Here is a 13,715-nt window from a genome sequence, read left to right on the forward strand (position 1 = left end):
TATACTCTACACGCATTTGCAATAATAGTTTCATTTCTTTTGCCATTGAATTGCTTACTGTACCACCATGCTAATGTTTTGTGATACGTACATGAGGATACCCAGACTCTTCTGTACTGCAGGCATTTCTTTGAAGACCCTGGGATGTAGGCCATTGGCTCTAAGGGAGTTGCCTGCCTTGAGTACCATTAGTTTTCCTCCAACTTTTAGTGATTGTTTAAGATTCCTCCCTCTTTTTTTTGTCCCTAGATCACCTATTATGAGGTGTTTTTTCTGTCTTTTACAAGGAAAACTGTTGTGAGGAAATTCAGCGTTAAGATTTATTCATGCAGATGCTAGATATGAGTTCCTCCTGGTTATTTTGAAGTATTGCAGAAAAAATGCAAGTCTACAAGAGGTTTTTTGTAATTCTTGACTTTCTAATTTTTCTACAAGGTTTCTTTACAGACATTAATCATTTCAATGAGTCAGACAATACATGCCCAGCAGATCAACCCTGTTTCTCAATGTTAGACCTTACATCTGCTGGTTATTCAGCTGCCCTCTCCTTTATTACCACCTCTGTGCAGCAGTTCAAACAGCTAGTGAAGGCAATTACTGGAACATCTGCTAATCATTCCCTTTCCTAGAACCAATTTTGTTCAAATATTCCATCATGCCTGAAATATATCATAGGGGAAGTGATGGCCAAGTGGTATTATCACTGCACTGTTAATGCAGGGACCCAGGTTTGAATCTGCCATGACAAATGGCGAAGTTTGAATTCAGTAAAAATCTGGAATTAAGATGACCATGAATCCATTGTTGATTGTCAAAGAAACCTATTTTGTTCACTAATGTCTTTTAGGGAAGGAAACTGCCATTAATACCTGGTCTAGCATACATGTGACTCCAGATTACAGCAATATGGTTGACTCCTATTTACCCTCTAGCTAGCTAGCATTTATTACCAATCCCTAGTTATCCTTGGGAAGGTAATGGTGAGTTGCCTTCCTGAACCACTGCCGTCTACCTGCCAAATGCCATTAGGGAGGGAATTCCAGGATTTTGATCCAGAGACAGTGAAGGAATGGCAATATATTTCCACGTCAGGATGGTGAGTAGATCGGAGGGGAACACGTAGGTGGTGATGTTCCCATCTATCTGCTACCCTTGTCCTTCTGGATGGAAGTGGTCATGGGTTAAGAAGGTGCTATCTGAGGATTTTTAAAATCATTTCAGCAGTGCATTTTGTAGATAACATACACTGCTGTGACTGAGTGTCAGTGGCGGAAAGTGGATGCTTGCATGTGTAGTGCCAATCAAGCAGACTGCTTTGTCCTGGATAGTGTCAAGCTTCTTGAGTGTTGTTGGGGCGGCACTCATCCAGTCAAGTGACTTGTGCCTTGCAGATAGTTGACAGGTTTGGTGAGCCTGACCTGCTCTTGTAATTGCTGTATTTATCAGGTGAGTCCAGTTGAGTTTCTGATCAATGATAACTCCCAGGATGTTGATAGTGGGGGATTCAGTGATGGTAACACCATTGACTGACTGTCAAGGGGCAGTGATTAGATTGTCTTTTATTGGTAATGGTCATACCTTGGCATTTGTGTGGCACGAATATTACTTGCCACTTGTCATTGGCATTTAGATTCAATTAATCAAATCCGGGATTGAAAGTTGGTCTCAGCAATGATGACCATGCAATGATAATTGATTGTCGTTAAACCCATCTAGCTTACTAATGTCCTTTTGGAATGGAAATTAGCATCCTAACCTGGTCTGGCCTACATGTGACTCCAGATCAACAGTCATGTGATAGATTCTTTAGCTTTCTGGGCTACTCAGAAGTTCTCAGTTACGAGAGCAATTGGGCAAGAAATGTATGCCTTTCCAGAGACATCCATATCCAATGACAGAAATATAAAAGAAGTTATTTCCCATTAACTTTCTAATTCTTTGTTGGCTTGAGCTGAGCTGCCACAACTTTTCACAGTTTGCAGTGAACTCTTTCAGGCAATTGCAAGTTTGCTACTCAACTTCACCCTGCTGTCATGACAATATTTATGTTCATGCCTTCCCTCACTGGGAATATTTGATGAGGACTTCCAAATCTTCGGCTGCCTGTCACAAATTTATGCTAGTTCTGAAGCCAAACCTTTTGTTCAGATCCTACTAAATTCAATAAACTTCATTGTAGTTATGGATGTCTTCCAAGGCCTGCACCCTTACCTGTTTTGCAAAAAAATGGCAGAAGGTCCATATACTGTGCTCACTGGTCATTTGTTTTCTCCATCCCACTTCCATTTTCTCCTGACTCTGCAGAGGAATTAGTTCCCAGACTGTAGTCACCCAAATCTCTTGAAAATCTCTGCTTAACAGGATTCTGAGACAGCTATATCCTATACACATTTGAACTGAAGACATATCTCTGAATTTATGCTACACTTTAGCAGCCATGGTGCAGAATTATTTGCTGCAATCTGACTTCAGAGCAAAAACTCCCACTACCTGACATCAAAATAGTCTGGAACTCTGGCGTAGGTGTTTTTCTTCAGACTAGAGTAAACACAAATATATGTCTCTTCACTGATTTTATCTATAAATCAATATTATTAGATGTGCCAAGTAAGTAAATTAATACTAAAAATATACAGGCCCTAGAATTGAGCCCAATGAGACATTTATTTAGATACCCAAGATCCAAAAGTTGGCGCATACGTTAAGTTCCTGTATATTATTCCGTACTGTCTGAGAATGAGAGGTTCTTACGATGCTAAAACAGTATGGACTCACAAATATGTGAAATCCTGTTTTTGAAAAAAATCCTCAGATGATTCATGTTGTTTGAAGGACTGCCTTCCCACACTAGCAAATACTGCTATTTCAGGAAATCTTCCATTTCAGGAATATTTCTTCACAATGTAGCTGTTGAAAGGACTTCTGTTGGCCATTAGGTTCCATTTGTGAAGCTACTTAATTCTTTGAAGTATTCTTGATTGGTTTCCAACATGGGGATTTGTGAGAGGAAGTGGTAGAGGCTAGTACAATTACAACATTTAAAAGGCATCTGGATGGGTATATGAATAGGAAGGGATATGGGCCAAGTGGTAGCAAATGGGACTAGATCAGGTTGTGATATCTGGTTGGCATGGACGAGTTGGACTAAAGGGTCTGTTTCCGTGCTGTACATCTCTATGACTTTATGGAGGTTTTTAGGAGTTGGGGCAAGCTGAATTCACCAGGTACCTTCTTTGTTTCCATATTGAGTTTTCTCAATGTCTAGCATGTTTAGCAAGTTTAATAAGAGAAAGGCTGAATATTAGTGAAAAAATTGAGACCATCAACAATATCCTTAACAAGAAATAATTGTCTTTGATTGGCAACTTGCTGCTGTCCAATGAAAAACTCACATGCCGCTTGTGAAAGGCATAAAAGATGGCACAAGATGTTTCCAATGTCAAGATAAGCCTCCGTGGACTTCTTGTCCAACTCTGACAGAAATCTCATCACAGCCCACATTGCTAAGTCCCATATAAGATTCCATCCAATATCTCCAGATAAGTTTTGAGGTTTGCCCTTGTTTCAAAACTGATTACGAAACATGAAATTCAGCACAGCATTGAACTAGTCACATTTCTTAAATGAAGTGCAGTATTTCTAACTTTGTGAGTTACATCTTTGGCTAGAGTTCCATATGGCATGAACTAAAGGCCCATAAATCAGACTACCCCATTCTTTTGCTGTAAAATAATAAACAAAGGAAAGGAAGAGCTCAAGCCGTACAACATTTACTTGCATTATCTTTGGAGTAGCTACAGAATTTGTTCACAGTCTGAGACAGAAACCACACTGTTTTGGCAATATTGTGCATAATGTGGGCAAGGCAACACTTTTAGGTTGGACTTTTAGGCAGGAATTATTTTTCATGATTGTACATCTCATTTTCACTTGACTGAAATTTCAGTCAGAGTAATGGAGTCTTTTCCTTCACCAGTAAACGAGATAAGAGGTTTAAAGTGTCAGAATTTCCAATGTTTCTGCTTTTGTCAGGTTTGTGGTAACTTTTATGTGCATAAGTGAAGCATAGAGTCTTGTTTTGATCACATTCTATTGATGAAAGCAATTGATTTAAATATGAATACCTATCTCTTGCCTGTGACTTAACATTTCCTCTAATTTCATAAATTATTTTAATGTTAGACTAGTTGTTGAGCTGAATTTGAAACTGATGAAATTGCATCACTTACTCATCATTAAAATGGTTAACTTTTCATCAAAAGTAAAGGAAATCATAGTGCATCGACATAGTAGGTTAATCCATGGGGATTCCCACTTGCAGCCTGAGCAGGGGGAGTAAAGAAACAGTGTGCAAGGAGCATGAGACCAATCTCCTATGAATTGTATTACATCCTATGTCCTACAGGTCCAATGAAGGATTTATTGCCTATGATTTCAGCAAAGCATCCTTAGGTCAAGTATGTCAGTCTGACCAAATGCCTGAATAGCTGTACCAGTGACTCTCAAAGTTTGTACAGCTCCTGTCTTTTATGGCATTGTATCCTGGTGATACTAGAGAATACAAATGCAGTATTAACCAGACTGCAGCACAGGTTTATGTAACAAAAGGCATCAATGTCATCTTCAAGAGCAAAAAATGAGGGAAAAATTCTTCAGGTCAATGGAAAAAGAAAGCTAACATTGTTGGGCCATTCTTCAGAATAGAAAGATATTACAGGTTAGAAAAATGTAAACAGGAGAAGAGGAAGGGAAAGGTGGAATGGAGAGGAGAACAAAGGATACAATGATAAAATACATTCAACAAAATTAACAGAATAATTTGAATAGTGGTGCCTTTCAGACCCTGACACTTTGCAGACCCTGATCTTAATATTGAGTTAAATAACTTGAAATGTTAACTCTAGTTCCCATTTTCTTTCTAACAGTGATTGTAGTGATCATGGCCCAGATATTTCCAATAGGATGATAGTTGCTGCAGCAATGTAGGCAGGGGTTTCATGTCAGCACCAAGCAGTTTTCCTAATGTAGCTAACTTTGTAAGAATTGACCAAGAAGCTAAAACATCCGATGGGCAATTACATGACATCTGGAGCTCTCTGAAAATGCCCAATACTCTGTGTTAGAGTCAGAGACTTAAGATGATTTAGAATTATTTTCCTTAATAGTTAACCAGGAAAAATAAGTGGAATCAAAACCTACTACACCTCGTGGCTAACTATAAAGCTCAACACCCCAAATCCACAATTGATCCTATTGTCTACACTCTCCAAACCCTCTTGGGCATCCATCCTCCCGCCTGGACCTGTCTTTTTCATTGACCTTAGTCCTGACTATTCCCTAACCCCTTAAGGATGAGCAAAACCTCTCCACAGAAAAAGCACAAACCCCTAACGAAACTTTCAATTCGCTGTGGATCCTTAGACATCACACCCATTGCCGAGACCTGAGACCCCAACCTGTCAGCCCTTGGACACGCATCAGCTCTGACACCTGACTTTCTCTCTATGACAATTCCTACCTCACTGACCCTACCTGACCCAATCACCACCCCTTGACATGAGTTGTCCTCACAGCCCAGTAGCCCTGATCCCTTTACTGACTCCCACCCTCTCTAAACCCTCACTTACCTACTTGCAACTTACTCCCACACCAACACAACTCCTGTATCCACTACCCACTTGGCACCCTACCTCCTCACCTACCTGACATCTTGCTACCCACATGCAACCTTACTTCCTTTCTCACTTACCTTGACTCAGTAGCAGTCAAAGTGGTTTAAGGACCTTTAAACCACAAAAAATGTTGAAAAGCTATGTGTGTGTGTGTGTTTTCAGTACCAATCTACTCTGCTGCTGGCCACTTGGATTTCTGGACTCATTTGCACTGCTTTGGTTGGGAAGCCTCCTGGCTCAGAGGTTCACCTGAGAAATAGGAAGCATAGATAGGTAGGCAATGACTGGGTTGATCTGGATCAAAAATAGGGATTCCAACCAGGGTGGGAAGATCAGACCTAAATACACATGTTGTCTTTTCCAGGTTGGGAAAATAGAAATTGGGAGGTACTTTGGAAGGAAGACTACTCAATCTCTGTTCGAGCTGCACTCTTGGTGTCAAAATATTTTTCTTTGGCAACTGGATCTTTCTCCATGTCACCTGTTTTGTATGCATCTCATTCTGCTAACTGTCCCATTGTAAGAACTTTGTATCATGCATAAGATTTTTAAAAATTTCCTCACATACCTTTTATTTCCTGTAAATATTTTTAGCTATTTAACTAGCTAGTGTTCTAGCTTAAACAATTTCAGTTCCCATTTATATATGTGCGCTGTTCCTAGACTCCTATATCTGAGTATTTACCTGTTTTTATTTCAGGTTTTCAGTATCTGCAGGAACTGCTTTTGTACTAACTTCTTAGCACATTGGTCAACTTTTAGAGTCAGTGGCATTCCCTTTAGCCTGTTTTGGGCACCACCATTAAGTGGACCAAGGCTGCTGCAAAAGCAGAAGTAGGGCAGTTCACGAAGAATGATTTATTCTATTATGTCTAAGACTCGAAGCCAAGACAGTTCAAGCAACTCCTTCCTTACTGGCACGTTATGATGACACCATGTAACACCTACAAAAAGCATTGCAGGAATTTCAGCAGTTCTTCCTCCTCTTTTACCTGTACCACTGAGAAAGACAAGATCTCCAAACAGAAGCATGGTTGGGGGTGTGGTAATGACTCACATTGCTAGCATTATGTTGTAGCCTATGCATCAAAGTGAAATTGTCTCAGGTATATATCAACGCAAGATATATGGGAAGAGGACAACTTGCAAGTGGTCCTCTAAACAACTCACCATCTTGACTTGGCAATATTTTGCTATTCCTTCAGCGTCATTGGGTCAGAATGCTAAAAGTCCATCCCTTACAGCATTTTCTATCTACCTAAAGTACATGGACAGCAGCTGTTCAAGAAGACAACTCACCACCAGAATGCAAATTGAGTGCAACATAACACTCCCTGAATTCAGGAGTGGACAGTGTTCATATAAACTTAATAAGCTTCAAGGGAAACTTAAACTTAGGATATATATGAATGAGAGTGGTGAGCCTGTGGAATTCTCTGCCACAGAATGTCTTTGAAGCCAAAACACTGAATTTTCACAAAAGTCGTTAATAGAACTCTTAGGACTAAAGGGATCACAGAGTATGGGGAGAAAGTGTGAACATGGGACTGAGTTGGATGATCAACCATGATCATAGTGAATGGCAGAGCAGGCTCAAGGGCACACTGGCCTACTCCTGCTCCTATTTTCAATGATTCTATGTTTCTAATAGAGTCCTGAATAATGCAATAAAGATGAAGTTAGCAACTAGATTAAGGATTGTAGATTAAGGCAGTACAATGCAATGAAATGTGATCAATACAATTAATTGTTAATTAATGGATTTCTAGCCATGGTTGCTAAATCATCTTAACTGAGAAGACAGTGGATGAACTCAGTTTTCCCTATCTCTGTTTGACCCTGAAGGTGTTGATGATGCACATACTTGATGCACCTAAGTCTATCCGGTGAAAGTACACCAATAATAGAGTTAGGAAGAGAGCTCCAAAATTTTGACTCACTGACTATGAAGGAGTTACAATATATTCCTAAACTGGGATTGTTGTGAAATGGAGGTGAACTTGCATGGAGTGGTGTTTCAATGTGCCTGCTCCCCTTGTTCTTGTAGGTGGTAGAAATTGTGAATTTGAAAGGTACTATTGAAGAAGCCTTAAATAAAAACAAATTGCCAGAGAAGCTCAGCTGGTCTGGAAGCATCTGTGGAGAGAAAGCATACTTATCACTTTATGTCTAGAGACTCTTCTTCAGAAACAATAATTGCTGTTTTTTTTCAGCTTTCCAGTTTATTCAGTTCTTTGTTTTATTGAAGAAGCCTTGTAGTAATGAAAATTGCACTTTTCAGAATGCCTTCATTTTCTTTGACAGCAAGTCCTTATATCCAGACTGAAGCTATTTTGACTTCCAAAAGATGAAGTTAAAGTTGTTTTTGTCAATGTTATCAGTAAACTTATGAGCTGTTCTTATGTTGTTCATATTGCTATGAAAATATGAGTAACCTAAAGAAACAGCAGACAAACAACTAATTGGAATTAAATAAAACAAAGAACTGTGGATACTGGAGATCTGAAACAAAAACAGAAATTGCTGGTGAAAATCAGCAGATCTGGCAGCATCTTAGAGGAGAAAGGAGTTAAGCACAAAAGGGTAACTAGGGAAAGAATAGAACCCCTCAAAGATCAGCAAGGCGGCCTTTGTGTGGAGCCACAGAAAATGGGGGAGATACTAAATTAATATTTTGCATCAGTATTTACTGTGGAAAAGGATATGGAAGATATAGGCTGTAGGGAAATTGATGGTGATATCTTGCAAAATGTCCAGATTACAGAGGAGGAAGTGCTGGATGTCTTGAAACGGGTAAAGTTGGATAGATCTCCAGGACCTGATCAGGTGTACCCGAGAACTCTGTGGGAAGCTAGAGAAGTGATTGCTGGGCCTCTTGCTGAGGTATTTGTATCATTGATAGTCACAGATGAGGTGCTGGAAGACTGGAGGTTGGCAAACGTGGTGCCACTGTTTAAGAAGAGCGGTAAAGACAAACCAGGGAACTATATACCGGTGAGCCTGACCTCGGTGGTGGGCAAATTGTTGGAGGGAATCCTAAGGGACAGGATGTACATGTAATTGGAAAGGCAAAGACTGATTAGGGATAGTCAACATGGCTTTGTGCATGGGAAATCATGTCTCACAAACTTGATTGAGTTTTTTGAAGAAGTAACAAAGAAGATTGATAAGGGCAGAGCAGTAGATGTGATATGAATGGACTTCAGTAAGGCATTCGACAAGGTTCCCCATGGGAGACTGATTGGCAAGGTTAGATCTCATGGAATACAGGGGGAACTAACCATTTGGATACAGAACTGGCTGAAAGGCAGAAGACAGAGAGTGGTAGTGGAGGGTTGTTTTTCAGACTGGAAGCCTGTGATCAGTGGAGTGCCACAATGATCGTTGCTGGGTCCACTACTTTTCATCATTTATATTAATGATTTGGATGTGAGCATAAGAGGTATAGTTATGCAGATGACACCAAAAATGGAGGTGTAGTGGACAGTGAAGAAGGTTACCTCAGATTACAACGGGTTATTGATCAGATGGGCCAATGGGCTGAGAAGTGGCATATGGAGTTTAATTTAGATAAACGCGAGGTGCTGCATTTTGGCAAAGCAAATCTTAGCAAGACTTATTCGCTTAATGGCAAGGTCCTAGGGAGTGTTGCTGAACAAAGAGACCTTGGAATGCAGGTTCATAGCACCTTGAAAATAGAGTCGCAAATAGAGTCACCTTGAAGAAGGCGTTTGGTATGCTTTCCTTTGTTGGTCAGTGTATTGAGTACACAAGTTGGGAGGTCATGTTGCAGCTGTACAGTACATTAGTTGGGCCACTGTTGGAATATTGCATGTAGTTCTGGTCTCCTTCCTATCGGAAAGATGTTGTGAAACTTGAAAGGGTTGAGAAAAGAATTACAAGGATGTTGCCAGGATTGGAGGATTTGAGCTATAGGGACTGGTTGAATAGACTGGGGCTGTTTTCCCTGTAGCATAGGAGGCTGAGGGGTGAACATATAGAGGTTTATAAAATCATGAGGGACATGGATAGGATAAACAGACAAAATCTCTTTCCTGGTGTGGGGGAGTCCAGAGCTAGATGGCATAGATTTAGGATGAGAGGGAAAAGACCTAAGGGGCAACTTTCTCATGTGTATGGAATGAGTTGCCAGATGATGTGGTGGAGGCTGGTACAATTGCAACATTTAAAAGAAATCTGGATGGGTAAATGAATAGGAAGAGTTTGGAGAGATATGAGCCGGGTGCTAGCAGGTGGGACTAGATTGGGTTGGGATATCTGGTCGGCATGGATGGGTTGGACCGAAGGGTCTGTTTCCATGCTGTACATCTCTATGACCCTATGATCCAATGGTGTTTTGCTGCATTTCAGAACAGAAAGTAAAGGCAGTTTCATTGTAACCGCTTGAGGAAGAAGAAATAAACCTTTCCCAGAAAAGATTATTTTCCGTTAGTAGCAAATGGGACAAGGGGAAGAAGCAAATTTCTTAGTGGAAAGAGCAATTTTATAAGAGTAAACTGGATTGATTCATAAGATTTACTCGAGATTGCTGATGACAATTATATGCAGAACATTCAGATGGAATCTAATGGTTGATCAAGGCCCTTGAAGATTTGAACTGGCATGGAAAACTGAGAGGAAATTTTGGTCTGCTTGATTGTTTGATGCCATTTGTATGCCAGTATTGTTTGTGGTATTGAATAAAACAAAATATATTTACCCATTTGATGACCTGTGATCCAGAGACTGAAACATTTAGACCATTGTTCCATTGAATTTAAATTCTTTTAACTCTTCCAAATAATGTTTTAGTTACAAAAGCGAAATACTGCTGGAAATCTGAAATGAAAACAAAATGCTGGAGAAACTCGACAGCTCTAGCAGCATCTGTGGAGAGAGAAACAGTTCGTGTTTCAAGACTGATCTGACATTTCAGAATGGGCTCATCAGATTTTTCTTCAGTTCTGAAAAAGAGTTATGTTGGACTCCCACCTTACCTCTGTTTCTCTCTCTGCATGAATATTTGAATAATGCTGATCTTATTTTGATCATTACAGAAAAAGTTTTATAATTAAAATGTTGTCTATTAAATTTTTTCCATTGAGATATTTGAGGATTCTTTATTTTAAAACAAAAGTTAGCAATTGAATGACTTACTCCTGCTCTGAATTTCTATGTTTTAAAAAACATCATCAAAAAGTGATGGCTTAAGGAAATCTGTGCAGACAGAGTGGAAGTGCTAAGTAGAGATGTGAACAACTGAAATTTGAGAGGGTTGGAACAATATAGCTGAATGTGCAATCACAAAACATTTGAACATTTAAATGTATATTCATTTTGACGACAGAGGGTGCACACAGAAAATTATCATTAATTTAATTGTCCATTACTTGGAGGCATATTTGCAGGGCAAGGAGCATCCCAATTAACTTGGAGATGAAATGATTTATATTAGGTTGTAATAAGGTCTGTGTGGCAACCAGCTGTATTAATTCAATCAAATGTTGATTTCAGTACAAATGGACTAATGGCTTTACACAGTTATTTGTTTCTTTAGCCTGAAGTCCTGGAACAATTGCAGAGCCTGAAAGAGCTGTGGATGGATAATAACTCAATACAGACATTGCCTGGGGTAAGAATCTACACAATATCAGAACTCTATTGATAATCTTCTTTTCTTGACAATTAGTTTATAAAAATTTAGTTAATTTTGGGGGAAGGACATGGGGAGTGGGAAAGCAAAGGAAAGGGGGAAATGTTTGGAGCATATTGAATTGGGAATGTGAGAGCATGTTTGCAGTAAAGGAGGGGGAGCATAGGAAGAAGGGATGGGATGGAAGGAGATGATATGAGAAAAATGAATGGATGGATATGGCATCTGAAAAATGACATGGGGAGGATGAAATGGCATGAGCTGGGGATTTTAAGAAGTACTGTTGCAATAAATATACTAATTTCGCTACAAGTATTTTGTTGGTGTTTGCTAATACTTTAATACTTTGATGACTATATAATGCATTGTATTACCATACCCACAAGTTGCCAACAGTCGTACCTGAAGCTCACTCTCAATGAATGTGGGAAGCAAATTCCCAAGTGCTGGATTTTCCAGTTGGAGGTGGTTTTGGGAGCTTGGATTGTTTTTCCAGGTCACAGACACACCCTTGTGTGGATGCATTAAATGAAGGGTCTCAGTGACCCCAGAGGCAATTCAGCCACATAATTGATGGCTGCTGAGGGTGAATGGAGGTGGAATATCAGGAAACTCCTGTAACTGCTATTCATGCATGTAGTTGAACAAGGGAGAGCAGGATTATCTTAAACAAAGGGGGAGCTGGCACCTCAGCTAAGGTAGACAACAACTTCCCGACTCAGGTGACTGACTGTGTGGAGTTTGCACGTTCTCCCCGTGTCTGCGTGGGTTTCCTCCGGGTGCTCCGGTTTCCTCCCACAGTCCAAAGATGTGCGGGTCAGGTGAATTGGCCATGCTAAATTGCCCGTAGTGTTAGGTAAGGGGTAAATGTAGGGGTATGGGTGGGTTTCGCTTCGGCGGGTCGGTGTGGACTTGTTGGGCCGAAGGGCCTGTTTCCACACTGTAAGTCTAATCTAAAACATGTTGGCATTGCTCTTTAGGTTTGTGTCCAAACTTTCACTTTATTATATCAAATATCTGACCACTTCTGTCTTGACTGGCTCTCTGAATGAGTATTCTGACATGGTGTCATTTTCCTGACTTTTCCCTGTACTCTTTAACATTGTTTCTATTCAAGTAGTCATCTAAATAGTCACCTACCCTGATTCAAAGTTATAAACTCTCCATGTTCTTCCACCAAGATGTATTTTCCATGTCATCTGCTGTTTATCTGCCCATTTCACCAACTGCTCTCTGTCCTTTTGGAGTTCTCCTCACTGTTTACAATGTTTCCAAGTTTTGTATATTCCACAAACTTTTAAATTGTCCCCTGCACATCAACATCTGGATCATTATTATATGTCAGGATAAACTAGGGTTCTCATATCAAGCCTTGGGAAACTCTGGTACAAATCATTCTCCAGCCTGAAAAATATCCATTTATCATTAATCTCCTATTATTCAATTTTTTATCCACATTCCTACTGTGCCTTTTATTCTGTGAACTGTAATTTTTCTTATAAATTTGTTATGTGGCACCATATCAAATGCCATTTCAAAATCCACATACACCATATCAATGGTATTACCTTCATCAATGGTTTCTGTAACCTCTTCAAAAATTCTTAATTATTCAAACACAATTCCCCCTTTAGAACTCCATGCCAATTATGCCTCATCAACTCACCTTTCTCCATGTGACTGCTTATTCTATCCCAAATGATTATTTCTAGAAGTTGCCCCACCATTAAAATCAAACTTAGTTTATTCTTACAACTTACACTGAAATAGGGCCATAATATTTGCAATTGTCCCGTGCTCAGGCACCTCCCCTAAGTCTAGGGAAGATGAAAGACTATGGCTGGTGCCTTTGGCATTTCTATTGTCACTTCTATCAATATCCTTGGGTGCACCTCATCCAGTCCTGGAGTTTTGTCAACTTAAAGTATAGTCTATCCAACACTTCTTCCTTGCTAATTGTAAAACTTTTAGTGACACAATTTCCTCTTCTGTCACTTCAGCCTGGGTAAAATCAACTCTTTGGTACAGACAAGTACAAAGCATTCATTGAATACCTCAGCCACATCCCATGCCTCCATGTGTAAATAATTTGAACAAGTGTGTGATGCATTGATCGGCATAACAAGTTATTTAATCTCCTCTATGTCTGACTAGAAACACAATTGTCAAAACACTGCCGTATTTCCCCAAGGGCTAGTATCATGCATAAAACAAATCAGTTGGAAAAACCTTGGAAATCACTTACATTTATATGGATATGAAAACAGCATGAAAATTCTGCAAAACATGTATTTGCTACATGTAAATTAGCTGCCATATTGCATATATTAAACCAATAACTGCATTCAAAGCACTTCACTGGCTGTAAAGTGCTTTGGGACTTTCAGCTG

The 13,715-nt window shown here is 39.7% G+C and overlaps 1 protein-coding gene across 2 annotated transcripts in view; it reads left to right on the forward strand.

Annotated features, from left to right (window-relative positions):
* lrrc7 (leucine rich repeat containing 7) overlaps positions 1 to 13,715 on the forward strand; it is a 341,063-nt gene that overhangs the window by 136,848 nt on the left and 190,500 nt on the right. For both annotated transcript variants that reach the window (XM_060829788.1, XM_060829787.1), the window contains exon 7: positions 11,230 to 11,304. In XM_060829788.1, coding sequence (XP_060685771.1) covers positions 11,230 to 11,304 — 75 coding nt within the window. The remainder of the gene's footprint in view (positions 1 to 11,229; positions 11,305 to 13,715) is intronic.

The sequence above is a fragment of the Hemiscyllium ocellatum genome, chromosome 9, assembly GCF_020745735.1.
Source record: "Hemiscyllium ocellatum isolate sHemOce1 chromosome 9, sHemOce1.pat.X.cur, whole genome shotgun sequence".
Classification (NCBI taxonomy): Eukaryota; Metazoa; Chordata; class Chondrichthyes; order Orectolobiformes; family Hemiscylliidae; genus Hemiscyllium; species Hemiscyllium ocellatum.